Source organism: Thalassophryne amazonica, chromosome 9 (assembly GCF_902500255.1).
Source record: "Thalassophryne amazonica chromosome 9, fThaAma1.1, whole genome shotgun sequence".
Classification (NCBI taxonomy): Eukaryota; Metazoa; Chordata; class Actinopteri; order Batrachoidiformes; family Batrachoididae; genus Thalassophryne; species Thalassophryne amazonica.
Window position 1 is genome coordinate 10,597,126 of NC_047111.1, and position 27,886 is coordinate 10,625,011.

At 43.1% G+C, this 27,886-nt stretch overlaps 1 protein-coding gene across 1 annotated transcript in view; it reads right to left on the reverse strand.

The window, feature by feature from the left end:
- Positions 1–1,326: 1,326 nt before the first annotated feature.
- Positions 1,327–27,886, reverse strand: part of chm (CHM Rab escort protein) — a 49,570-nt gene continuing 23,010 nt past the window's right edge. Inside the window, exons 13-16 of the mRNA XM_034178227.1 lie at positions 15,603–15,699; positions 2,135–2,233; positions 1,838–1,983; positions 1,327–1,770 (exon numbers count right to left, since the gene is read on the reverse strand). Coding sequence (XP_034034118.1) covers positions 1,327–1,770; positions 1,838–1,983; positions 2,135–2,233; positions 15,603–15,699 — 786 coding nt within the window. The remainder of the gene's footprint in view (positions 1,771–1,837; positions 1,984–2,134; positions 2,234–15,602; positions 15,700–27,886) is intronic.

Consider the following 27,886-nt stretch of genomic DNA (forward strand, 5'->3'; position numbering starts at 1 on the left):
AAAAACAGCTGATCCTCCGCGACGCGTCAACAACTAACATTATTTTCCACTCAAATGCACCTAAACTCTCTTTCTGAGGATCACATGATGTGAAAACGCAATAAAACTTTCTTACCTGTAAATCTGGTCATGTTTCCTGCATAAATAAATGTTATCCATTCTTTGTGCTCAAACGCCAAAGCAGGGGCGAATCCAGATGGAATGGAGGCGTGGGGCAGGGATGTGCCCCCCCAACACCCCTAGATTAAAGGTCCAGTTTTGAAACCATTTTTTTACTACAACTACTAATACTACTTCAAATAATAATTTCGACAAGTAAAATGTTTAGAGAAAATTTAAATGTTAGAAAAATGTTAGAATTTGTTACATTTATAAACAATGTAGGTTAGAAATTGCAAGTTTTACTGTTACAGTGCTGTCAACAGTTAAATATGAGGTCAAGAAAGAGGTCTTTATTTTACTTTTTATAAAACAAGTATTTATTTTCACTGAAGTCAAGAAAGGGTGACTATAAAGTGAGTTTTGGCAAAACAAATATTGTCATGTTGAGATGGCAGAGGGTTGTTGTCGGCAGCTGGGGAAAGTAACTAAAAAAAGTAACTAGTAATCTAACTTAGTTACTTTTCCAATTGAGTAATCAGTAAAGTAACTAAGTTACTTTTTCAAGGAGTAATCAGTAATTGGATTACTTTTTCAAAGTAACTGTGGCAACACTGGACTTCATAAATGTTTGTAACTGTTAAGCTTTATTCACTCTGCCTGCAAAAATATGTTGGCGGTCTAAAAATTATCGGACTATAATTTATTGGAAGATATTTGGTGCGCTGATGGTTTTCAACGTTATCTAAAAAGCTAATCCAATAATGAAAACATTATCTTTAATAATTAGCGGTTAGCAGATTTTATATATATATATATATATATATATATATATATATATATATATATATATATATATATATATATATAAGCTTGCTGATGATTCCACAAAACATAAATGATAATTATTTTTAGAATAGAGGATTTGTCTCAGTGGGATATGAGTAAATTAGAATAAAGTGTTAAAGTAATAAAAGAAAATAAATCAAAATAGCTACTCATGACAGGCATAGATTAGGAGGGAACAATCTTACATTATCCAAAGAACAAAAATAAGTAAATGAGAGAATCAGGTCAGTTTTTACTTGAAATTGGTGACATTCTAATAAGTAGTTTATGTGCGGTCTGCATAAGTTGGGAGTACTAAGATGGCCACCAGTTTGCTTCAGTGGATTGTACGGAGTGTGTGGACCAATGAGAGATCCAGTAATATATACAGATCAGTGGTTACTCCTTGACCCCGCCCCGCTCCTCCTCCTCTTCTTGTCTGACCCCGCCCCGCTCCTCCTCCTCCTCTTCTTGTCTGACCCCGCCCCGCTCCTCCTCTTCTTCTTGTCTGACCCCGCCCCGCTCCTCCTCTTCTTCTTGTCTGACCCCGCCCCGCTCCTCCTCTTCTTCTTGTCTGACCCCGCCCCGCTCCTCCTCTTCTTGTCTGACCCCGCCCCACTCCTCTTCTTCTTGGCTGACCCCGCCCCACTCCTCTTCTTCTTGGCTGACCCCGCCCCGCTCCTCCTCTTCAACCTGGCTGACTCCGCCCCACTCCTCTTCTTGCTGGTCTTCATTTCCCGGGGGGGTGGAGCTACTGTCTCCATCGTAGATTATGTCTTCGGGGTTGGGAGCCAGAGGACAGAACTCCTCGTTGGGAAGAATCCTCTGGAAAATCGACTTGGCCTGCAGATGTAAAAATGTTCAAATTCCTGTGACCTCACAGAAATGTGGGCGGGTCTTTCAACCTCACCTGTGTGACGGCGCCTTCGTGTCCCAGAGTGACATCTGGACCGGCGCACACGTGTACGTTGGATGGGAGGTTGTAACCTTCGACCTGCACTGCAGCACCATCAGCCATATTGAAGTACAGACACCAGAGGACAGACGGACGATTTCCTGCAGAATCAGTGACACATGACATCCTGATGACCAATCACAGCACAGACAAGGTCAACAACATCTGTTGCTATGGTTACCATTTAAGAAGAGACGTGAGCAGGAAAAGTGAGGAAGATGACAAAAATAAGAGTGAAGTAAACAGATCAACCTTTATGACTGGACTCAGGTGTGTGGAACATCCTGGTAACCACAGGTGACAAATCGTGGTAGGCGGAGTCAACTGACTGACAGGTGAGGTGGACCAAATCTGAAGAGAGACAAAAAGAAAAACAAATAAAACAAACACACACGCACGCAGACACACAAACTCACACAGACACACAAACTTTCTCACACACACATGCATGCACACAGACACACAAACTTTCTCACACACACATGCATGCACACACACACACAAACTCACACACAGAAAACACACACACACAGAAGCATACACACACGCATGCAAAGACACACATACACAGAAAACACACACACAGAAGCACATACACGCACTCAGATGCACAAACACACAAACATACACCCGCACGCAGACGCACAAACTCACACAGAAAACACACATGCAGACAAAAAACACACAGAAGCACGCACGCATGCAGAAAACATGCGCAGACACACAAACACACACGTGCAGACAAACACACACACACACACACAGAAGCACGCACGTACACAAACACACGTGCAGACAAAAAAACACACACAGAAGCACGCACGCACACGCACAAACAAACAAAAAAAAACTCACACACAAAGAAGCACACACATATTCTATTCTATGAGGTGAGACTGCCTGCATAACATCAACTCTGTAGTGTGTGTGTGTGTGTGTGTGTGTGTGTGTTTTGCTTTTCCACCCCGTCACGAGGGGGCGGGTTCAGGCCGACGTCTGATGGCCTTCATTCAGGTCAGCACTTCACAGGGCCACAACTCTGGAAATATAACAGCGAGGGGTGTGAAATTCAAAGGAACGCCTAATTTTTCTCTGCTGGTTCCCAAACAGTCCTGTTTTTAGTCCTCGCCTGCGTGTGGAAGATTTTATGGAGGGTTGACTTCTTGAAAAAAATTTTATTTCACCCATCAATAAATCACAGTTCATAGTATTTGACCATTGAGTCTGGGTCCTTACTGACATTTTAGAACCACTGTTGAAGAACTCAACCATTTAGTGTGTCTGCAGGACCGACTTTAATAAGGGGCAAGTCTGGAATTTCCACCATGTGTAATAAACGGCACCACTGAAATTTTATAGTGAATCTTCATATCAAATCAAATCAATTTTATTTATATAGCACCAAATCACAACAAACAGTTGCCCCAAGGCGCTTTATACTGTAAGGCAAAAGCCATACAATAATTACAGAAAAACCCCAATGGTCAAATGACCCCCTATGAGCAAGCACTTGGCGACAGTGGGAAGGAAAACTCCCTTTTAACAGGAAGAAACCTCCAGCAGAACCAGGCTCAGGCAGGGGCAGTCTTCTACTGGGACTGCTTGGGGCTGAGGGGAGAGAATCAGGAAAAAGACATGCTGTGGAGGGGAGCAGAGATCAATCACTAATGATTAAATGCAGAGTGGTGCATACAGAGCAAAAAGAGAAAGAAACACTCAGTGCATCATGGGAACCCCCCAGCAGTCTAAGTCTATAGCAGCATAACTAAGGGATGGTTCAGGGTCACCTGATCCAGCCCTAACTATAAGCCTTTTCAAAAAGGAAAGTTTTAAGCTTAATCTTAAAAGTAGAGAGGGTGTCTGTCTCCATGATCCGAATTGGGAACAGGTTCCAGAGGAGAGGACCCCCTGTGCTTGCTCACAGGGGGTCGTTTTGACCGTTGGGGTTTTACATAATTATTGTATGGCCTTGCCTTACAATATAAAGCGCCTTGGGGCAACTGTTTGTTGTGATTTGGCGCTATATAAAAAAAAAAATTTGATTGAATTGAATTGATTGAAAGCTGAAGGCTCTGCCTCCCATTCTACTCTTACAAACCCTAGGAACTACAAGTAAGCCTGCAGTCTGAGAGCGAAGCACTGTATTGGGGTGATATGGTACTATGAGGTCCCTAAGATAAGATGGGACCTGATTATTCAAAACCTTATAAGTAAGAAGAAGAATTTTAAATTCTATTCTGGAATTAACAGGGAGCCAATGAAGAGAAGCCAATATGGGTGAGATATGCTCTCTCCTTCTAGTCCCCGTCACTACTCTAGCTGCAGTATTTTGAATTAACTGAAGGCTTTTCAGGGAACTTTTAGGACAACCTGATAATAATGAATTACAATAGTCCAGCCTAGAAGAAATAAATGTATGAATTAGCTTTTCAGCATCACTCTGAGACAAGACCTTTCTAATTTTAGAGATATTGCGCAAATGCAAAAAGCAGTCCTACATATTTGCTTATTATACGCATTGAAGGACATATCCTGATCAAAAATGACTCCAAGATTTCTCACAGTATTACTGGAGGACAAGTTAATGCCATCCAGAGTAAGGATCTGGTTAGACACCATGTTTCTAAGATTTGTGGGGCCAAGTACAATAACTTCAGTTTTATCTGAATTTAAAAGCAGGAAATTAGAGGTCATCCATGTCTTTATGTCTGTAAGACATTCCTGCAGTTTAACTAATTTGTGTGTGTCCTCTGGCTTCATGGATAGATAAAGCTGGGTATCATCTGCGTAACAATGAAAATTTAAGCAATACCGTCTAATAATACTGCCTAAGGGAAGCATGTATAAAGTGAATAAAATCGGTCCTAGCACAGAACCTTGTGGAACTCCATAATTAACCTTAGTCTGTGAAGAAGATTCCCCATTTACATGAACAAACTGTAATCTATTAGATAAACATGATTCAAACCACCGCAGCGCAGTGCCTTTAATACCTATGGCATGCTCTAATCTCTTTAATAAAATTTTATGGTCAACAGTATCAAAAGCAGCACTGAGGTCTAACAGGACAAGCACAGAGATGAGTCCACTGTCTGAGGCCATAAGAAGATCATTTGTAACCTTCACTAATGCTGTTTCTGTACTATGATGAATTCTAAAACCTGACTGAAACTCTTCAAATAGACCATTCCTCTGCAGATGATCAGTTAGCTGTTTTACAACTACCCTTTCAAGAATTTTTGAGAGAAAAGGAAGGTTGGAGATTGGCCTATAATTAGCTAAGATAGCTGGGTCAAGTGATGGCTTTTTAAGTAATGGTTAATTACTGCCACCTTAAAAGCCTGTGGTACATAGCCAACTAACAAAGACAGATTGATCATATTTAAGATCGAAGCATTAATTAATGGTAGGGCTTCCTTGAGCAGCCTGGTAGGAATGGGGTCTAACAGACATGTTGATGGTTTGGATGAAGTACCTAATGAAAATAACTCAGACAGAACAATTGGAGAGAAAGAGTCTAACCAAATACCGGCATCACTGAAAGCAGCCAAAGATAACGAACGATATGTCTTTGGGATGGTTATGAGTCATTTTTTCTCTAATAGTTAAAATTTTATTAGTAAAGAAAGTCATTACTAGTTAAAGTTAAAGGAATACTCGGCTCAATAGAGCTCTGACTCTGTCAGCCTGGCTACAGTGCTGAAAAGAAACCTGGAATCTTCATATTCCAGTAATGAAAACCTCAGAAGATTGAACTGGTGTTCTGTCCCTTTCATATGGAAAATCTAGTTCAAAGAGGGGCCAAAAAGCACCTCAGAGCAGTGTTTCTGCCATTTTCAAGTATAAGACATGTCGTATTGCAGCTCAGGTAGAAAGCAGATGTTATTAAAGGCCACTGAGTACCTGGTGAGGCCCACACACACACACACACACTGAGGCTGTACTTTAAACTTTAAGGGGAGGGGAGATGCAGCCCTGCTCAGTGGGCGGCACATGAAACCACAGACACCCGCAAATGTGGAGTGATGCTAACAAACTATTTAGACCAGGAGTTGGCAGAAGTCCTGTTGTTGTGAGCCAGGATCAGTGCTGGCACAGATACTGAGGGTCAAACAATCTGTGGTCACCATCAACAAGTTCTTCTGTAAAAATAAGAACTCTTACAAAACAAATGCTATGATCCCTTTTGTACCAGGATGACTGTGAGTTACTGACGCGGCTCCTCACAGTTACTCACAATCAAAACTACAGAGTTAAATTTGTCTCATTAACACCTGTAAATTGAACAGAGGCTGAGCTACAAATCCACAAACACAAATTTCCTATTTGTAACTTGTGTGCTGTTTTTTACAAATAAATTTGTATTTGTAAATATATAATTTTGTAAAAAAAAAAAATTTCTGTTTGTGAAGTAGGATTCAGCAGTTGTGGATCAGCGATCACACGCATTCATCGTTTTGTTCTCCCATGCAACATTTTGACATTCTGAGCAAAACACTGCTCAGAGGTTCACAAATATGCAAGTCACAATTCACACTTCCCATCCAGTAGATGGCAGTGTTGTTCTATGCATTTTGACAGGGGGAGGGGGGAGTGCTTAGACGGAGACGCCAAAATTTTAATTTCACCTTTATTAAACCAGGTTAGTCCCACTGAGAGCAAGACCTCTTTTGCAAGGGAGACCTGGACAATTATCATCATCACCACCATCAACATTATCATCATCACTGGACAATTATCATCATCACCACCATCAACATTATCATCATCACCACCACCATTAACACCACCAACAACATTATCATCATCATCACCACCATTATCATCATCATCACCACCACCACCAACATCATCATCATCATCACCACCACCATTATCATCATCATCATCACCATTATTATCATCACCACCACCATCAACACCACCATCAATATTATCATCATCACCACCACCACTATCAACATAATCATCACCACTCGGGCTGTGCAATTAACCGAATTTCGATCGCGATATCGATATTTGTATCAAACGATCTCCAAACTCATAATCGAGTGAAATGATCTAAGGGCCTTTCATCAGGCCAATCAGTCAACGTGTCCCAAGACGCATGACGTCAGACGCGTCGCTTCGGAAGCGGCAAGGGGGTGGAGATTGCTACGTCACACTCTGGCCATTTCCACAACCTGAAAAAAGTTCAGCGATAGCCTTCTTGAATTTGCGTCGCCTGAACCACAAAAAAGCTTTAAAAAACAGCAGCAGAACGATTCTCCCATCACCCTGCTGGGAGAAGCTTTTTTCAGCTACTTTTCAGAATGACGCCGACCGAGGGAGGACTGACGACTTGGTGGGATATCGATCGAACCGCACGGAGAAACCGGCCTTCAGGCATCATTCCTGGGCAGACCGAGGCAGGCAGCCGGGGTGATGAAGCAAAACCACTCAGTCCGAAATCTCCCACTTTTTGGATATATGCGAAGTCCCAGTATGCCCAACGGAATTTAGTTCTGCAGCTTTATCGAGGTGAGAATAATGTAAAAATAAAACGTGACGTTTAATGATCGGCTAAAATTAGCTTAGCCTTTTAGCACAGCTGATCTGAGTGAACGCTTTAATTTCTAAATGGTTCAGTCTTTATTTTTACCAAATAAAGCTACAGCTTTTTTCAGACACCACAATAACTTAAATAACTTATTTTTTCAGGTGTTTTTTCCATCGTTTTTCCCCGTTTTTTTTTTTTTCCTTTTGTATATATATAAACTGTTTAGTGTTTCTTTATATTTAAAGAAATATTTGTATTTGTCCCAATCAGGAACATTTGCCGCGCAGACAACCAAACTTCCATTGATGAGCTGAACACCACGAAGTCCAGTCGAAAGAAAACATCTTTGCTCTTCTGCAACACCACCAGATTTCAAAGCTGCAGAAGAGACCTTCATCTGGTCCCAAGAATCCAGCAGAACATCACCTGCTTCTAAATAAAAGGCTCTTTCAATAGCAACTATTTTATTATTTTTTAAAAAGCTGTTTCATTTTATATTTTAACAATAAATGAACGGATAATTAAAAATGTCCACGAATCAAAGTCCAAAGACATTTGCACAGGCAGTTACATATTTTGGTGAAATTAAAAGTTGAAATGACCATTAAAAAAATTCATCATGATTCATGAGGTTTATGTCACAGAAATCCTACTTTACAATCACACTGCAGTCATTGTTAAATTATTTCCTGTTGCATTTATAATATTTGTATTTATGTACAGTGTCTGTTTTTCTGGTTGAAATGAGATATAAATAATCTACCAGACTTAAAAAAAAGTACAAATTTCCATGTTATTTTGTCTAAAAATAAATGTCAGAGGTTCTTTAAGTTAAACAAGAAATGATCTAATCTGAAATAAACAGGTGGTTTTAATTTACAGATGAAAGGTTCCTAAAGAACCATTTATTGATTTATTTAGCTATTTTAATTACAAGTGAACATAAATTGAAACAAAAACAATGCAGCTGCACTATGTCCTAGTAGCACAAGTCAGGGAGATGCCCAAAGACACTGACCAACTGGTCAGTGACAACAGGGAAGGGAGAGGAAAACAAAAAAATAATTATAATGATATTTTTAATATTTATTTTATTCATTTTATGTTTTATACAGGTAAGGTACAGTACATTTTCAATTTGGAGGTTTTGCGCACATTGTCTATAACAGTTTTTGTTTTAGAGAGAGAAATGCTGAATAAATGCATTGTGTAACTAAAAAAAATAATCGTTTGAATAATCGTGATTTCAGTATTTATCTAAATAATCGTGATACTGATTTTTTTTCCATAATCGAGCAGCCCTAATCACTACCACCATCAACATTATCATCACCATCATCATAGTCACCATCAACATTATCATCACCATCATCAGTCATTATCAACATTATCAGCGCATCATTACCATCAACATCATCATCACCACCATCAACATTATCACAACCATCATTGCCATCAACGTTATCACCATCATTACCATCATCATAATCACCATCAACACTATCGTCACCACCATTATCATCGTCAGCATCAACATTACCATCAACATCTCCATCAATATAATCACCACCACCATCAATATCACAACTATCAACACCATCATCATCAACATTATCATCACCACATTTATCCTCGTCACCCACAACATTATCCTCATCACCATAATCACCATGAACATTATCACCATCGCCGCCATCATCATGATCACTACCATCGCCATCAACATTATCATCACCACCATCGCCATCAACATTATCATCGTCATCAGAATCAACATTATCCTCATCACCATCAACATTATCACTGCCATCATCATGATCACCACCATCGCCAACATTATCATCACCATCATAAGTAGAACCATCGCCATCAACATTATCATCACCACCATGATCATCATCATCACCACCATGATCATCATCATCACCACCATCAACATCACCATCATCAGTAGAACCACTTTGAAAAAGAAATTTAGCCCAGACTTAAACCTAACCCTAAACAGTTTTTATTTATATCCATCCATCCATTTTCTTCATCCATTTTATCCGGAGTCGGGCGGCGGGGGCAGCAGCTCAAGGAAAGCTGCCCAGACCTCACGATCCACACACACCTCTACCAGCTCCTCCGGAGGAACCCCAAGGCGTTCCCAAGCCAGCCGAGAGATGTAGTCCCTCCAGCGTGTCCTGGGTCTTCCCCGGGCCTCCTCCCAAAGGGACGTGCCCGGAATACCTCTCCAGCGAGGTGTCCAGGGGGCATCCGGAAAAGATGCCCAAGCCACCTCAACTGACTCCTTTCAACATGGAGGAGCAGCGGCTCGACTCCGAGCTCCTCCGGAGTGACTGAGCTCCTCCCCCTATCTCTAAGGGAGCGCCCAGCCACCATGCGGAGGAAACTCCTCTTGGCCGCTTCTACTCGCGATCTCATTCTTTCAGTCATGAGCTAAATCTCATGACCATAGGTGAGGATCGGAATGTAGATCAATCGGTAAATCAAGAGCTTTGACCCCCTACTCAGCTCTCTCTTCACCACGACGGTCCAATATAGCAACTGCATCACTGCAGATGATGCACCGATCCGTCTATCGATCTCACGCTCCAGCCGTCCCTCACTCGTGAGCAAGACCCCGAGAAACTTAAACTCCTCCACTTGAGGCAAGGACATCCACCGACCTAAAGAGGGCAAAGCACCTTTTTCCAGTCGAGAACCATGGCCTCGGATTTGGAGGTGCTGATTTTCATTTTATTTATATATTAATACAAGCCCTGCCAAAAATTACGGAATCACCGGCCTCGGAGGATGTTCATTCAGTTGTTTAATTTTGTAGGAAAAAAGCAGATCACAGACATAACAAAATTAAAGTCATTTCAAATGGCAACTTTCTGGCTTTAAGAAACACTATAAGAAATCAGGAAAAAAAAATTGTGGCAGTCAGTAACTGTTACTTTTTTAGACCAAGCAGAGGGAAAAAAAATTATGGAATCACTCAATTCTGAGGAAAAAAATTCTGGAATCATGAAAAACAAAAGAACGCTCCAACACATCACTAGTATTTTGTTGCACCACCTCTGGCTTTTATAACAGCTTGCAGTCTCTGAGGCATGGACTTAATGAGTGACAAACAGTACCCTTCATCAATCTGGCTCCAACTTTCTCTGATTGCTGTTGCCAGATCAGCTTTGCAGGTTGGAGCCTTGTCATGGACCATTTTCTTCAACTTCCACCAAAGATTTTCAATTGGATTAAGATCCAGACTATTTGCAGGCCATGACATTGACCCTATGTGTCTTTTTGCAAGGAATGTTTTCACAGTTTCTGCTCTATGGCAAGATGCATTATCATCTTGAAAAATGATTTCATCATCCCCAAACATCCTTTCAATTGATGGGATAAGGAAAGTGTCCAAAATATCAGCGTAAACTTGTGCATTTATTGATGATGTAATGACAGCCATCTCCTCAGTGCCTTTACCTGACATGCAGCCCCATATCATCAATGACTGTGGAAATTTACATGTTCTCTTCAGGCAGTCATCTTTATGAATCTCATTGGAACGGCACCAAACAAAAGTTCCAGCATCATCACCTTGCCCAATGCAGATTCGAGATTCATCACTGAATATGACTTTCATCCAGTCATCCACAGTCCACGATTGCTTTTCCTTAGCCCATTGTAACCTTGTTTTTTCTGTTTAGGTGTTAATGATGGCTTTTGTTTAGAGGAAGTTGGAGAGGAAATGGCGTCTCACTAATTTAGAAGATCTTCACTTAGCCTGGAAAAAGAGTCTGTTGCTCTATAAAAAAAAGCCCTCCGTAAAGCTAGGACATCTTTCTACTCATCACTAATTGAAGAAAATAAGAACCCCAGGTTTCTTTTCAGCACTGTAGCCAGGCTGACAAGAGTCAGAGCTCTATTGAGCTGAGTATTCCATTAACTTTAACTAGTAATGACTTCATGACTTTCTTTGCTAACAAATTTTAACTATTAGAGAAAAAATTACTCATAACCATCCCAAAGACGTATCGTTATCTTTGGCTGCTTTCAGTGATGCCGGTATTTGGTTAGACTCTTTCTCTCCGATTGTTCTGTCTGAGTTATTTTCATTAGTTACTTCATCCAAACCATCAACATGTTTATTAGACCCCATTCCTACCAGGCTGCTCAAGGAAGCCCTACCATTATTTAATGCTTCGATCTTAAATATGATCAATCTATCTTTGTTAGTTGGCTATGTACCACAGGCTTTTAAGGTGGCAGTAATTAAACCATTACTTAAAAAGCCATCACTTGACCCAGCTATCTTAGCTAATTATAGGCCAATCTCCACCTTCCTTTTCTCTCAAAAATTCTTGAAAGGGTAGTTGTAAAACAGCTAACTGATCATCTGCAGAGGAATGGTCTATTTGAAGAGTTTCAGTCAGGTTTTAGAATTCATCATAGTACAGAAACAGCATTAGTGAAGGTTACAAATGATCTTCTTATGGCCTCGGACAGTGGACTCATCTCTGTGCTTGTTCTGTTAGACCTCAGTGCTGCTTTTGATACTGTTGACCATAAAATTTTATTACAGAGATTAGAGCATGCCATAGGTATTAAAGGCACTGCGCTGCGGTGGTTTGAATCATATTTGTCTAATAGATTACAATTTGTTCATGTAAATGGGGAATCTTCTTCACAGACTAAAGTTAATTATGGAGTTCCACAAGGTTCTGTGCTAGGACCAATTTTATTCACTTTATATATGCTTCCCTTAGGCAGTATTATTAGACGGTATTGCTTAAATTTTCATTGTTACGCAGATGATACCCAGCTTTATCTATCCATGAAGCCAGAGGACACACATCAATTAGCTAAACTGCAGGATTGTCTTACAGACATAAAGACATGGATGACCTCTAATTTCCTGCTTTTAAACTCAGATAAAACTGAAGTTATTGTACTTGGCCCCACAAATCTTAGAAACATGGTGTCTAACCAGATCCTTACTCTGGATGGCATTACCCTGACCTCTAGTAATACTGTGAGAAATCTTGGAGTCATTTTTGATCAGGATATGTCATTCAAAGCGCATATTAAACAAATATGTAGGACTGCTTTTTTGCATTTACGCAATATCTCTAAAATCAGAAAGGTCTTGTCTCAGAGTGATGCTGAAAAACTAATTCATGCATTTATTTCCTCTAGGCTGGACTATTGTAATTCATTATTATCAGGTTGTCCTAAAAGTTCCCTAAAAAGCCTTCAGTTAATTCAAAATGCTGCAGCTAGAGTACTGACAGGGACTAGAAGGAGAGAGCATATCTCACCCATATTGGCCTCTCTTCATTGGCTTCCTGTTAATTCTAGAATAGAATTTAAAATTCTTCTTCTTACTTATAAGGTTTTGAATAATCAGGTCCCATCTTATCTTAGGGACCTCGTAGTACCATATCACCCCAATAGAGCGCTTCGCTCTCAGACTGCAGGCTTACTTGTAGTTCCTAGGGTTTGTAAGAGTAGAATGGGAGGCAGAGCCTTCAGCTTTCAGGCTCCTCTCCTGTGGAACCAGCTCCCAATTCAGATCAGGGAGACAGACACCCTCTCTACTTTTAAGATTAGGCTTAAAACTTTCCTTTTTGCTAAAGCTTATAGTTAGGGCTGGATCAGGTGACCCTGAACCATCCCTTAGTTATGCTGCTATAGACGTAGACTGCTGGGGGGTTCCCATGATGCACTGTTTCTTTCTCTTTTTGCTCTGTATGCACCACTCTGCATTTAATCATTAGTGATCGATCTCTGCTCCCCTCCACAGCATGTCTTTTTCCTGGTTCTCTCCCTCAGCCCCAACCAGTCCCAGCAGAAGACTGCCCCTCCCTGAGCCTGGTTCGGCTGGAGGTTTCTTCCTGTTAAAAGGGAGTTTTTCCTTCCCACTGTAGCCAAGTGCTTGCTCATAGGGGGTCGTTTTGACCGTTGGGGTTTTACATAATTATTGTATGGCCTTGCCTTACAATATAAAGCGCCTTGGGGCAACTGTTTGTTGTGATTTGGCGCTATATAAAAAAAAATTGATTGATTGATTGATTTTGTTTAGCTTTTCTGTATGTAAATCCCATTTCCTTTAGGCTGTTTCTTACAGTTCGGTCACAGACGTTGACTCCAGTTTCCTCCCATTCGTTCCTCATTTGTTTTGTTGTGCATTTTCGATTTTTGAGACATATTGCTTTAAGTTTTCTGTCTTGACGCTTTGATGTCTTCCTTGGTCTACCAGTATGTTTGCCTTTAACAACCTTCCCATGTTGTTTGTATTTGGTCCAGAGTTTAGACACAGCTGACTGTGAACAACCTACATCTTTTGCAACATTGCGTGATGATTTACCCCTCTTTTAAGAGTTTGATAATCCTCTCCTTTGTTTCAATTGACATCTCTCGTGTTGGAACCATGATTCATGTCAGTCCACTTGGTGCAACAGCTCCCCAAGGTGTGGTCACTCCTTTTTAGATGCAGACTAACGAGCAGATCTGATTTGATGCAGGTCTTGTTTTGGGGATGAAAATTTACAGGGTGATTCCATAATTTATTCCTCAGAATTGAGTGATTCCATATTTTTTTCCCTCTGCTTGGTCTAAAAAAGTAATCGTTACTGACTGCCACAATTTTTTTTTCTTGATTTCTTATTTTTGTGTCATGTCTGTGATCTGCTTTTTTTCTACAAAATTAAACAACTGACTGAATATCCTCCGAGGTCGATGATTCCATAATTTTTGCCAGGGGTTGAAATAATAAGCAACAACAACAACAAAAGTAATAATAATATTGCTACAATACACTTTTTAGAGAAACAGACAAAAAGAACCTGATAAAACAAAACACAACAGAAAAGGTAAAACCCACTAATAATGAACATAAATAAATAAATAAATATAGAAATAAATGTTCCAGGGGGTGGAGCTGTGAGGGCAGTGCTGAGCCGCTCACACTGGGCAGAGAGAGGCAGCAGCCGGCCGCCGCATGAATAGCCACTCCCACGTACAGCAGAGAGCAGGCAGGAGACAAACACACTGCTTCACTTTAAATGCGCAGCAAGCTATCTCAGATGATCAGCATGGACCATTTTTCTCCTAAAAGGCTTTCTTTCACTGTGTGTCGCTTTGGAAAGCTGTAGCTATTGTGCTAATTTGATTAGCACTTACACAGCTTATGCATGCTCTAGTCTTCTTTTGTTTGTTTTTCTGGGGACACTGCTGCGGGAAAGCTGCAGGAATCTGCCTCATATCAGGAAGGACATGGAAGTATTACAAAAACACATTAAATCACACACCATATAAAAACACCACATTATCAAGCGAGCAATACAAATATGATCCACCTGTTCCTCTGGTGATCACCCATGGTCACTGACATACAATCATGAAATGACATGAATGAGAAGCAGTTCAGCTGGAATGTCCACAATGACAGATCACCATAGCTGCTTCTGTCAGGAGCCACGCCTCCCGTGAGTGGAGAGCACACACCCACGTGTCAGTGTGTGTTTGTAAAGTCACACTCATGGGGAACTGAGACAAATTTCACTGCGAGTATGACAGCGATCGTCTGCGGTCTGCTGTCATGCCAAGAGTGTGACTGGCCTCACATTTTCTAAGTGCCATGCGAGCACTCTTAGATGTTCGTGTGTGTCACCTGGAATTTGGCCGACACCTGCCGCGTGAGGGTGCGATGGGTTCGCACAGCGCACACTGTCTTTCAGGCACTTGTGTGCCCAAATAGTTGTAGCAACAGGCGTACGAGGCGTTGGTGACAGGGACGACATTACACGGTTTGCACATGATTCCTGCATCATGCGCACTAAGTGTGCACCTTGTCCAAACGTCACACTTTGTGTGAAGGAGCCCTAAACAAAGTTTCGAGGCACAGAATTTGCCTCGAACATGTTTTGCAAATAAATGATTCAAGTTACTCGACTAATCATTTCAGGCCGACTTCAAATGCAGGAACAGACAAACATTAACAACTGATATTAAGCTGAGCAGAAAAAAAAAGAAATACTGTGGGTTCATATGTCTGCAATGAAATGAAAACGACTGTTTGTTATCTCTTTTTTGTATTTTCTCTTTTTCTGATTTGTGGTTCTAACTGTAAACAACTTAAATCCTCAGGAAGGACTAAAAGCAGCAGAGGACGGATTTGTCTTGTTGTCTCACATGTTCCAGGTATGCAGGTCATCGTGGAAGGACAGAGTTCCACCATTCTCACTGCCGGATGCCCCAAAGCTTCCGGAGGAACAGTTACCATGGAAATCTGAAAAACAATAAGAACAGCTCAAAGACATGAGTAAAAATAATGACATTCAGCAGGAAAAGGATTCATTAACTGACCACAACAGTGCTACCCACTTATCCACTGTGCCGTCCCAAACAAATTAAAATATATTCTAATATCAATCTGCAGTACTTGTGGAAATGCATTTCTCAAGTACCATGACACACGTCGGCGCCCATGACGCGTCAGCGCCCACGTCACAACACATGACGTGTCGTCACCCATGTCACAACACACGACGCGTCTGCAACCACACACCGTGTTGGTCCCCACATCACAACACACACCACAATGGCACCCACATCATGCCATACGCCAGTCACTGCTCACGTGTCAGAGTTAAACCTGTTGAAACAGGACAACCCGAACATCTGAATACAGAAAGTGACAAGACGAGACACTGTAATTCGTTCTTGCATGCAAGGAGAGCAGATGACGGGACCACTCCCTCTACTCATCTGACTCTTGATGAGGAGAGGGAGGGGTTAATTTGGTCCCCACATCACAACACACGCCACAATGGCACCCACGTCATGACACACACTGCATCGGCGCCCACGTCACATATTTGCAGTGACGTGCGGTGAGGTTGGTGGCTGATGATGCACCGACTTCATCACAATCAGACTTAAATACATATGAACACCACAGAGCAGCTTATTCACTGTTTGACTGGCAGAAGTTAAATTATGTGTTAAATATCATATAAGCATGCTTTACACATACAGTTGTATGTAAAAGTTTGGGCCCCCTGATGATTTCCATGATTTTCCTTTATAAATCATTGGTTGTTTGGATCAGAAATCCATCCATTTTCTTCCGCTTCATCTGGGGTCGGGTCGCGGGGGCAGCAGCTCAAGCAAAGCCGCCCAGACCTCCCGATCTACACACACTTCCCCAGCTCCTCCGGGGGAACCCCGAGGCGTTCCCAAGCCAGCTGAGAGACGTAGTCCCTCCAGCGTGTCCTGGGTCTTCCCCGGGGCCTCCTCCCGATGGGACGTGCCTGGAACACCTCTCCAGTGAGGAGTCCAGGGGGCATCTGGAAAAGATGCCCGAGCCACCTCAGCTGGCTCCTTTTGACGTGGAGGAGCAGCGGCTCAATTCCGAGCTCCTCCTGAGTGACCGAGCTCCTCACCCTATCTCTAAGGGAGCACCCAGCCACCCTGCGGAGGAAACTCATCTCGGCCGCTTGTACTCGTGATCTTGTTCTTTCTGCCATGAGCCAAATCTCATGACCATAGGTGAGGTCGGAACATAGATAATCATTAAATCGAGAGCTTTGCCCCCCTGCTCAGCTCTCTCTTCACCACGACGGTCCAATACAGTGACCGTGTCACTGCAGACGCTGCACCAATCCGTCTGTCAATCTCACGCTCCATCCGTCCCTCACTCGTGAACAAGACCCCGAGATACTTAAACTCCTCCACTTGAGTCAAAGACACCCCACCGACCTGAAGTGTGCAAGGCACCTTTTTCCAGTCGAGAACCATGGCCTCGGATTTGGAGGTGCCGATTTTCATCCCGGACGCTTCACACTCGGCTGCACACTGCCCCAGTGCACGCTGAAGGTCCTGATTTGATGAAGCCAACAGAACCACATCGTCCACAAACAGCAGAGATGAGATTCTATAGTTCCCAAACCGGAACCCCCTCTACACCCTGGCTGTGCCTAGAAATTCTGTTCATAAAGGTAATGAACAGAACTGGTGACAAAGGGCAGCCCTGGCAGAGGTCGACGTGCGCTGGAAACAGGTTTGGTTTACTACCGGCAATGTGAACCAAGCTCCTGCTGTGGTCGTACAGGGACCGGATAGCCCTTAGCAAAGGACCCGGATCCGTACTCCTGGAGCACCCCCCACAAGGGGCCTCAAGGGACAGGGTCAAATGCTTTCTCTGGAGCAGCACTGGTTGGGCGAACTCCCACAAACCCTCGAGCACCCGATGGAGGGTGTAGAGCTTGTCAGGTGTGCCACGACCAGGATGAAAACCACACTGCTCCTTCTGAATCCGAGGTTCGACTATCGGTCGAATTCTCCTCTCCAGTACTCTGGAATAGACCTTACCGGGGAGGCTGAGGAGTGTGATCCCTCTTAAACAGAGGGACCACCACCCTGGTCTGCCAATCCAGAGGCACTGCCCCCGACCGCCACGCGATGTTGCAGAGGTGTGTCAACCAAGATAGTCCCACAACATCCAGAGACTTAAGGTACTCAGGACAGATTTCATCCACCCCAGGAACCTTGCCACCAAGGAGCTTTCTGACCACCTCAGTGACTTCGGCTTGGATGATGGATGAGTTTACTTCTAAAGTCCCCAGTCTCTGCTTCCTCTTCGGAAGACGTGACGATGGGATTGAGGAGATCCTCGAAGTATTCCTTCCACCGCCCAACAATATCCCCAGTCTGGGTCAAGAGCTCCCACCCACACTGTAGACAGTGTTGGTGGAGAGCTGCTTCCGCCTCCGGAGGCGTTGGACGGTTTGCCAGACCGATAGTCCTCCTCCATGGCCTCCCCGAACTCCTCCCAGACCCGAGTTTTTGCCTCTGCGACCGCACAGGCTACAGCACGCTTGGCCTGCCGGTACCTGTCAACTGCCTCTGGGGTCCCACTTGCCAACAAAGACAAGTAGACTCCTTCTTCAGCTTGATGGCATCTCTTACTTCCGGCATCCACCACTGGGTTCGGGGACTGCCGCCGTGGACAGGCACCAGAGACCTTGCAACCACAGCTACAAGCGGCCGCATCAACAATGGAGGTGGAGAACACGGTCCACTTGGACTCCATGTCTCCAACCTCCCCCGGGACCTGGGAGAAGCTCTCCGGAGGTGGGAGTTGAAGATCTCACCGACAGAGGGTTTCGCAGTTGTTCCCAGCAGACCCCTCATGATACGTTGGGCCTGCCAGGTCTAACGGCTTCTTCCCCTCCCAGCGGATCCAACTCACCACCAGGTGGTGATCGGTCGACAGCTCAGCCCCTGCCTTCGAGTGTCCGAGACACGTGGCCGAAGGTCAGATGATATGACCACAAAGTCGATCATCGACCTCCGGCTCAGGGTGTCCTGGTGCCACGTGCACTTATGGACACCCTTGTGCTCGAACATGGTGTTCGTGATGGACAAACTGTGGCTAGCACAGAAGTCCAACAACTGAACACCACTCGGGTTCAGATCGGGGAGGCCGTGCTTCCAGATCACCCCCCTCCAGGTCTCATTATCACCACCCACATGGGCGCTGAAGCCCCCCAGAAGAACAATGGAGTCCCCAGTCGGAGCACTATCTAGTACCCCTCCCAGGGACTCCAAGAAGGTCAGGTACTCTGCACTGCCGCTCGGCCTGTAGGCCGAGACAACAGTGAGAGACCTGTCCCCAGCCCGAAGGTGTAGGAACACGACCCTCTCGTACACCGGGGTGAACTCCAACACATGGCGACTGAGCTGGGGAGCAATGAGCAATGCTACCCCAGCTCACCGCCTCTCCTCACGGGCAAAGCCAGAGAAGTGGAGCACCCAGCCCCTCTCCAGAAGTTGGGTACCAGAGCCCGAGCTGTGCGTGGAGGTGAGCCTGACTATCTCTAGTCGGTACCTCTCAACCTCCCGCACAAGCTCAGGCTCCTTCCCCTCCAGCGTGGTGATGTTCCACGTCCCAACAGCCAGAGGCTGTGAGTGCGGACCAGGCCGCTGGGCCACCCGCCCTCAACTGCCAACCAGTCCTCTCTGCACCCGACACCCATGGCCCCCACTGCAGGTGGTGAACCCACAGGAGGGCGGGCCCACATTGTTCTTTCAGGCTGAGCCCAGCTGGGCCCCATGGGCTAAGGCCTGACGAACAGGCGCAATGAGAGTGTGGATTCTGGTTGAAGGTATTTTGGACCATTCTTCTTTACAAAACATCTCACATGGATGCTTAGGAGAGAGAAAAAAAGACAGCAATGTGATTCAACTATAATATTCAAGACAGCAAAAGTTACCCCAAATGTCAGACGTTTGGGGGGGGGGGGGAGTATTTTTAAAATTTGACCTCTGTGTAATTCTTCACTGACCCCTACCTGGCTACAGCTACCACCCTGGGATGGCTATCATACATTTTTGTGTTGGCCATGATACACTGAGGCTGGATTCTAAGTGTCGGTTTTTTCCCCTTAAGTGGTACTGATTAGGTCAAAATTCATGACTGGATCATGGACTAATACAATACCAAAAATCACAGAATTTACTTGTTTAAATGATATCAGTGTTAAATTACTGCCATACCTGTATTTATCTTGTGTAATATTTGAAAATAAATGATGAGAAACTCACAAGGTAGAAAATTTGTTGAACGATGCTGAGATTTGGAGCGGGAAGCAGGCAGGAAATTGTCTGGAACATGGAGACACTGTTGCGCATTTATTACCGTCACAAGAGCGTACTGCGAAAAGCAATTCTGCGTGGAGAGTCGTCATTTTTCAACCAATGAGAATGCGCGCCGAGCTGTTGGCAGCCTCCTTCTCCAGTAAACCACTTTATGATCAATTTCAAAGGAATATGGGCATTTTTACGGCAAAATATTAGTTCGTCGATTTGAAGAAATAAAAAATAATGTTCCACCATTTCTTTCAGATGGCAAGAATTTACAAAAAGGCGGAAAACTGTCCAAAGACGGCGAATAAGCATCCTTGATCTCAGGTTTGTTGGTTTCCAAGCATGGACAGCCATTTAAAATCACACCACAGATTTTCAATAATATTCAGGTCTGGGGACTGAGATGGCCATTCCAGAACGTTGTACTTGTCCCTCTGCATGAATGCCTTAGTAGATTTTGAGCAGTGTTTAGGGTCGCTGTCTTGGTGATAGATCCAGCACCGGTGCAACTTCGTCAGTGATTCATGAACATTGTTCGCAAGAACCTGCAGATATTGACTGGAATCCATGTGACCCTCAACTTCAACAAGATTCCCAGTACCTGCACTGGCCACACAGCCCCACAGCATGATGGAACCACCTCCAAATTTTACTGTAGGTAGCAAGTGTTTTTCTTTGAATGCTGTGGTCTTTTTCAGCCATGCATACCGCCCCTTGTTATGTCCAAATGACTCAATTTTAGTTTCATCAATCCACAGCACCTTATTCCAAAATGAAGCTGGCTTGTCCAAATGTGCTTTAGCATACCTCAAGCGACAGTGTTTGTGGCGTGTAAGCAGAAAAAGCTTCCTCTGCATTACAGCATCTCTTTGTTCAAAGCGCGCTGTACGAGGTCTGTCCAAAAAGTATCAGACCTTTTTATTTTTTCAAAACCATATGGATTTGAATCAAGTGTGCTTGCATGAGCCAACCTTGAACCTTCATGCGCATGCGGGATTTTTTTTCACGCCCGTCGGTTGCATCATTTGCCTGTGAGCAGGCTTTGTGTGTGCACTGGTCCTCCCCTCTTGTTGGATTTTCATTGCGAGGTGGAACGATTTGGAGCTTTGCTGCATCAAATTTTTCTAGAAACTGTGAGACAGCCAGGTGGAAACCATTCGGAAGATTCAGGCGGCTTTCGGTGACGATCCTATGGGCATCACACAGATTAAGGAGCGTTACAACCGGTTTAAAGACGGCGCACAATGGCAGAGGGTGCGCCGTGCTCCGATCGGCCAACGACATGCTGAAACGACCAGATCATTTCCAAAGTGACGCTGTGTTGATCCGGGACGTCGTCTGACTACCAGAGAATTGCAGAAGAGGAGGACATCAGCACTTTTTCGGCACATTCCATTGTTACAGGAGATTTGTAATGAAAGACGTGCGGAAGTCTCACAGGACATGTTGTGACATGTCCAGCTCTTACACAATTCCTCAGATACTCACTCCGACTGAAAAGCCACCGAAAGCCGTTTGAATCTTCCGAATGGTTTCCACCTGGCTGTCTCTCACAGTTTCTGGAAAAATTTGATTCAGCGCTGCTCCAATCATTCAGACATTTTCCTCGAAATGAAAGTCCAACGAGGGGGGAGGACCAGTGCTCACTCATAGCCTGCTCACAGGCGAATGACGCAACCGACAGGCGTGAAAAAAACTCACACATGCACACGAAGGTTCAAGGTTGGCTCATGCAAGCACACGATTCAAATCCATAAGGTTTTTGAAAAAAAATAAAAAGGTCTGATACTTTTTGGACAGACCTCATATAGTTGATGATGCACAGAGACACTATCTACAGCAAGATCATGTTGGTCTTTGCAGCACGTCTGTGGGGTTGAGTATGACTGCTCTCACCATCCTTCACTTCAGCTTAGCTGAGATTTTCCTTGGCCTGCCACTTCGGGCCTTAACTAGTACTGTGCCTGTGGTCTTCCATTTCCTCACAGTGGAAACGGACAGCTGAAATCTCTGAGATAGCTTTTTGTATCCTTCCCCTAAACCATGATGTTGAACAATCTTTGTTTTCAGGTCATTTGAGAGTTGTTTAGAGGCTCCCATGTTGCCTCTCATTAGAAGAGATGCAAAGACGGGAAACGTTTGCAAATGACCACCTTAAATACCCTTTCTCGTGATTGAATTCACCTGCGTAAGGAAGTCAAGGGTCAATGAGCTTACTAAACCAATTTTTGTGTTCCAATAATTAGTGCTAAATGTATTCAAATCAATAAAATGACAAGGGTGCCCAAATTTATGCACCTGCCAAATTTTGTTTAAATAATTATTGCACACTTTCTGTAAATGCAATAAACTTCATTTCACTTGTCAAATATCAGTGTGTTCGTCTGCTATATAATATACAACCCCTGGCAATAATTATGGAATCACCGGCCTCGGAGGATGTTCATTCAGTCGTTTAATTTTGTAGAAAAAAAGTAGATCACAGACATGACACAAAACTAAAGTCATTTCAAATGGCAACTTTCTGGCTTTAAGAAACACTATAAGAAATCAGGAAAAAAAAATTGTGGCAGTCAGTAACTGTTACTTTTTTAGACCAAGCAGAGGGGAAGAAAATGGACTCACTCAATTCTGAGGAATAAATTATGGAATCACCCTGTAAATTTTCATCCCCAAAACTAACACCTGCATCAAATAAGACCTGCTCATTAGTCTGCATCTAAAAAGGAGTGATCATACCTTGGAGAGCTGTTGCACCAAGTGGACTGACATGAATCATGGCTCCAACACGAGAGATGAAAATTGAAACAAAGGAGAGGATTATCAAACTCTTAAAAGAGGGTAAATCATCACGCAATGTTGCAAAAGATGTTGGTTGTTCACAGTCAGTTGTGTCTAAACTCTGGACCAAATACAAACATGGGAAGGTTGTTAAAGACAAACATACTGGTAGACCAAGGAAGACATCAAAGCGTCAAGACAGAAAACTTAAAGCAATATGTCTCAAAAATCAAAAATGCACAACAAAACAAATGAGGAACGAATGGGAGGAAACTGGAGTCAACGTCTGTGACCGAACTGTAAATAACCGCCTAAAGGAAATGGGATTTACATACAGAAAAGCTAAACGAAAGCCATCATTCAGTCAATCAATTTTATATAGCGCCAAATCACAACAAACAGTTGCCCCAAGGTGCCTTATATTGTAAGGCAAGGCCATACAATAATTATGGAAAAACCCCAACGGTCAAAATGAGCCCCTGTGAGCAAGCACTTGGCAACAGTGGGAAGGAAAAACTCCCTTTTAACAGGAAGAAACCTCCAGCAGAACCAGGCTCAGGGAGGGGCAGTCTTCTGCTGGGACTGGTTGGGGCTGAGGGAGAGAACCAGGAAAAAGACATGCTGTGGAGGGGAGCAGAGATCAATCACTAATGATTAAATGCAGAGTGGTGCATACAGAGCAAAAAGAGAAAGAAACACTCAGTGCATCATGGGAACCCCCCAGCAGTCTAAGTCTATAGTAGCATAACTAAGGGATGGCTCAGGGTCACCTGATCCAGCCCTAACTATAAGCTTTAGCAAAAAGGAAAGTTTTAAGCCTAATCTTAAAAGTAGAGAGGGTGTCTGTCTCCCTGATCTGAATTGGGAGCTGGTTCCACAGTAGAGGAGCCTGAAAGCTGAAGGATCTGCCTCCCATTCTACTCTTACAAACCCTAGGAACTACAAGTAAGCCTGCAGTCTGAGAGCAAAGCGCTCTATTGGGGTGATATGGTACTAAGAGGTCCCTAAGATAAGATGGGACCTGATTATTCAAAACCTTATAAGTAAAAAGAAGAATTTTAAATTCTATTCTAGAATTAACAGGAAGCCAATGAAGAGGCGCCAATAGGGGTGAGATATGCTCTCTCCTTTAGGGAACTTTTAGGACAACCTGATAATAATGAATTACAATAGTCCAGCCTAGAGGAAATAAATGCATGAATTAGTTTTTCAGCATCACTCTGAGACAAGACCTTTCTAATTTTAGAGATATTGCGCAAATGCAAAAAAGCAGTCCTACATATTTGTTTAATATGCGCATTGAATGACATATCCTGATCAAAAATGACTCCAAGATTTCTCACAGTATTACTGGAGGTCAGGGTAATGCCATCCAGAGTAAGGACCTGGTTAGACAACCATGTTTCTAAAATTTGTAGGGCCAAGTACAATAACTTCAGTTTTATCTGAGTTTAAAAGCAGGAAATTAGAGGTCATCCATGTCTTTATGTCTGTAAGACAATCCTGCAGTTTAGCTAATTGGTGTGTGTCCTCTGGCTTCATGGATAGATAAAGCTGGGTATCATCTGCGTAACAATGAAAATTTAAGCAATGCCGTCTAATAATACTGCCTAAGGGAAACATGTATAAAGTGAATAAAATTGGTCCTAGCACAGAACCTTGTGGAACTCCATAATTAACCTTAGTCTGTGAAGAAGATTCCCCATTTACATGAACAAATTGTATTCTATTAGATAAATATGATTCACACCACCGCAGCGCAGTGCCTTTAATACCTATGGCATGCTCTAATCTCTGTAATAAAATTTTTATGGTCAACAGTATCAAAAGCAGCACTGAGGTCTAACAGAACAAGCACAGAGATGAGTCCACTGTCTACAGCATCCAAAGTTGTCTTCAATGAGGATGTAAAACTATTGACGAGATACTCTATCTCACTTACAGAGTTTAGGTAGCTACTCTGCACTGTGTTGGTATATGGCATTAGAGAACATAAAGAAGGAATCATATCCTTAAACCTAGTTACAGCGCTTTCTGAAAGACTTCTAGTGTAATGAAACTTATTCCCCACTGCTGGGTAGTCCATCAGACTAAATGTAAATGTTAAGAAATGATCAGACAGAAGGGAGTTTTCAGGGAATACTGTTAAGTCTTCAATTTCCATACCATAAGTCAGAACAAGATCTAAGATATGATTAAAGTGGTGGGTGGACTCATTTACATTTTGAGCAAAGCCAATTGAGTCTAATAATAGATTAAATGCAGTGTTGAGGCTGTCATTCTCAGCATCTGTGTGGATGTTAAAATCGCCCACTATATCTTATCTGAGCTAAGCACTAAGTCAGACAAAAGGTCTGAAAATTCACAGAGAAACTCACAGTAACAACCAGGTGGATGATAGATAATAACAAATAAAACTGCTTTTTGGGACTTCCAATTTGGATGAACAAGACTAAGAGTCAAGCTTTCAAATGAATTAAAGCTCTGTCTGGGTTTTTGATTAATTAATAAGCTGGAATGGAAGATTGCTGCTAATCCTCCGCCTCGGCCTGTGCTATGAGCATTCTGGCAGTTAGTGTGACTCGGGGGTGTTGACTCATTTAAACTAACATATTCATCCTGCTGTAACCAGGTTTCTGTAAGGCAGAATAAATCAATATGTTGACAGACACCCTCTCTACTTTTAAGATTAGGCTTAAAACTTTTCTTTTTGCTAAAGCTTATAGTTAGGGCTGGATCAGGTGACCCTGAACCATCCCTTAGTTATGCTGCTATAGACGTAGACTGCTGGGGGGTTCCCATGATGCACTGTTTTTCTCTTTTTGCTCTGTATGCACCACTCTGCATTTAATCATTAGTGATCGATCTCTGCTCCCCTCCACAGCATGTCTTTTTCCTGGTTCTCTCCCTCAGCCCCAACCAGTCCCAGCAGAAGACTGCCCCTCCCTGAGCCTGGTTCTGCTGGAGGTTTCTTCCTGTTAAAAGGGAGTTTTTCCTTCCCACTGTAGCCAAGTGCTTGCTCACAGGGGGTCGTTTTGACCGTTGGGGTTTTACATAATTATTGTATGGCCTTGCCTTACAATATAAAGCGCCTTGGGGCAACTGTTTGTTGTGATTTGGCGCTATATAAAAAAATTGATTGATTGATCAATTATTATATCATTTACTAACAGGGACTTAGAAGAGAGAGACCTAATGTTTAACAGACCACATTTAACTGTTTTAGTCTGTGGTGCAGTTGAAGGTGCTATATTATTTTTTCTATTTGAATTTTTATGCTTAAATAGATTTTTGCTGGTTATTGGTGGTCTGGGAGCAGGCACCATCTCTACGGGGATGGGGTAATGAGGGGATGGCAGGGGGAGAGAAGCTGCAGAGAGGTGTGTAAGACTACAACCCTGCTTCCTGGTCCCAACCCTGGATAGTCACGGTTTGGAGGATTTAAGAAAATTGGCCAGATTTCTAGAAATGAGAGCTGCTCCATCCAAAGTGGGATGGATGCCGACTCTCCTAACAAGACCAGGTTTTCCCCAGAAGCTTTGCCAATTATCTATGAAGCCCACCTCTTTTTTTTTTTTTTTCATCATCATCATTTACACCTAAACAGAAAAAAACAAGGTTACAATGGGCTAAGGAAAAGCAATCGTGGACTGTTGATGACTGGATGAAAGTCATATTCAGTGATGAATCTCGAATCTGCATTGGGCAAGGTGATGATGCTGGAACTTTTGTTTGGTGCCGTTCCAATGAGATTTATAAAGATGACTGCCTGAAGAGAACATGTAAATTTCCACAGTCATTGATGATATGGGGCTGCATATCAGGTAAAGGCACTGGGGAGATGGCTGCCATTACATCATCAATAAATGCACAAGTTTACGTTGATATTTTGAACACTTTTCTTATCCCATCAATTGAAAGGATGTTTTTGTATGATGAAATCATCTTTCAAGATGATAATGCATCTTGCCATAGAGCAAAAACTGTGAAAACCTTGCAAAAAGACACATAGGGTCAATGTTATGGCCTGCAAATAGTCCGGATCTTAATCCAATTGAAAATCTTTGGTAGAACTTGAAGAAAATGGTCCATGACAAGGCTCCAACCTGCAAAGCTGATCTGGCAACAGCAATCAGAGAAAGTTGGAGCCAGATTGATGAAGAGTACTGTTTGTCACTCATTAAGTCCATGCTTCAGAGACTGCAAGCTGTTATAAAAGCCAGAGGTGGTGCAACAAAATACTAGTGATGTGTTGGAGCGTTCTTGTTTTTCATGATTCCATAATTTTTTAACTCCTGTAACAGTGGAATGTGCTGAAAAAGTACTGATGTCCATGTGTTCTGCCATTGCTGTGTAAGTTAGACGACGTCCCGGATCAACAAAGCATTCACGTTGGAAATGACCTGGTTGTTTCAGCCTGTCGATCGGCGCTCGGAGTGCGCCGCGCTCTCAGATGCTGTGGGCAGTCTTTAAACTGGCTGAAGCACTCCTTAATCTGTAATCCCCATAAAATCGTCCCTGAAAGCCATCTGAATTTTCTGCATGGTGTCCACCCGGAGGTCTCTCACGGTTTCTGGAAAAATTTGATGCAGCAAAGCTCCAAATCGTTCAGACACTTTATTTGCAATAAAAATCAGATGAGAGGGGTGGACCACTGCTCACTCAAAGCCTGCTCACAGGCGAATGACGCAACCGACAGGCGTGAAAAAAACTCAGGCATGCGCACGAAGGTTCAAGCTTGTCTGATGCAATCACACGTGATTCAAATCCATATGGTTTTTGAAAAAAAAAATAAAAAGGTCGGATACTTTTCTAACAGACCTCGTATATGTCAGTGGTAAAACCTTAGTACGTCACCTAGAAAGCAAAAAGTTAAAGTAAATGCTCATTGTACATCGACGCAAAGAAGGACACTTGGTTTGTCCCACACTAATGTTCTTCCAGAACGTCACAGCCTCTATACATCATGAGGCTCTTCTTCTCTGAGGACCTTTTCTAATTGGAAGCGGACGCTGTCCTTTCCCCCCACGTTTGGTGCTTCTCCT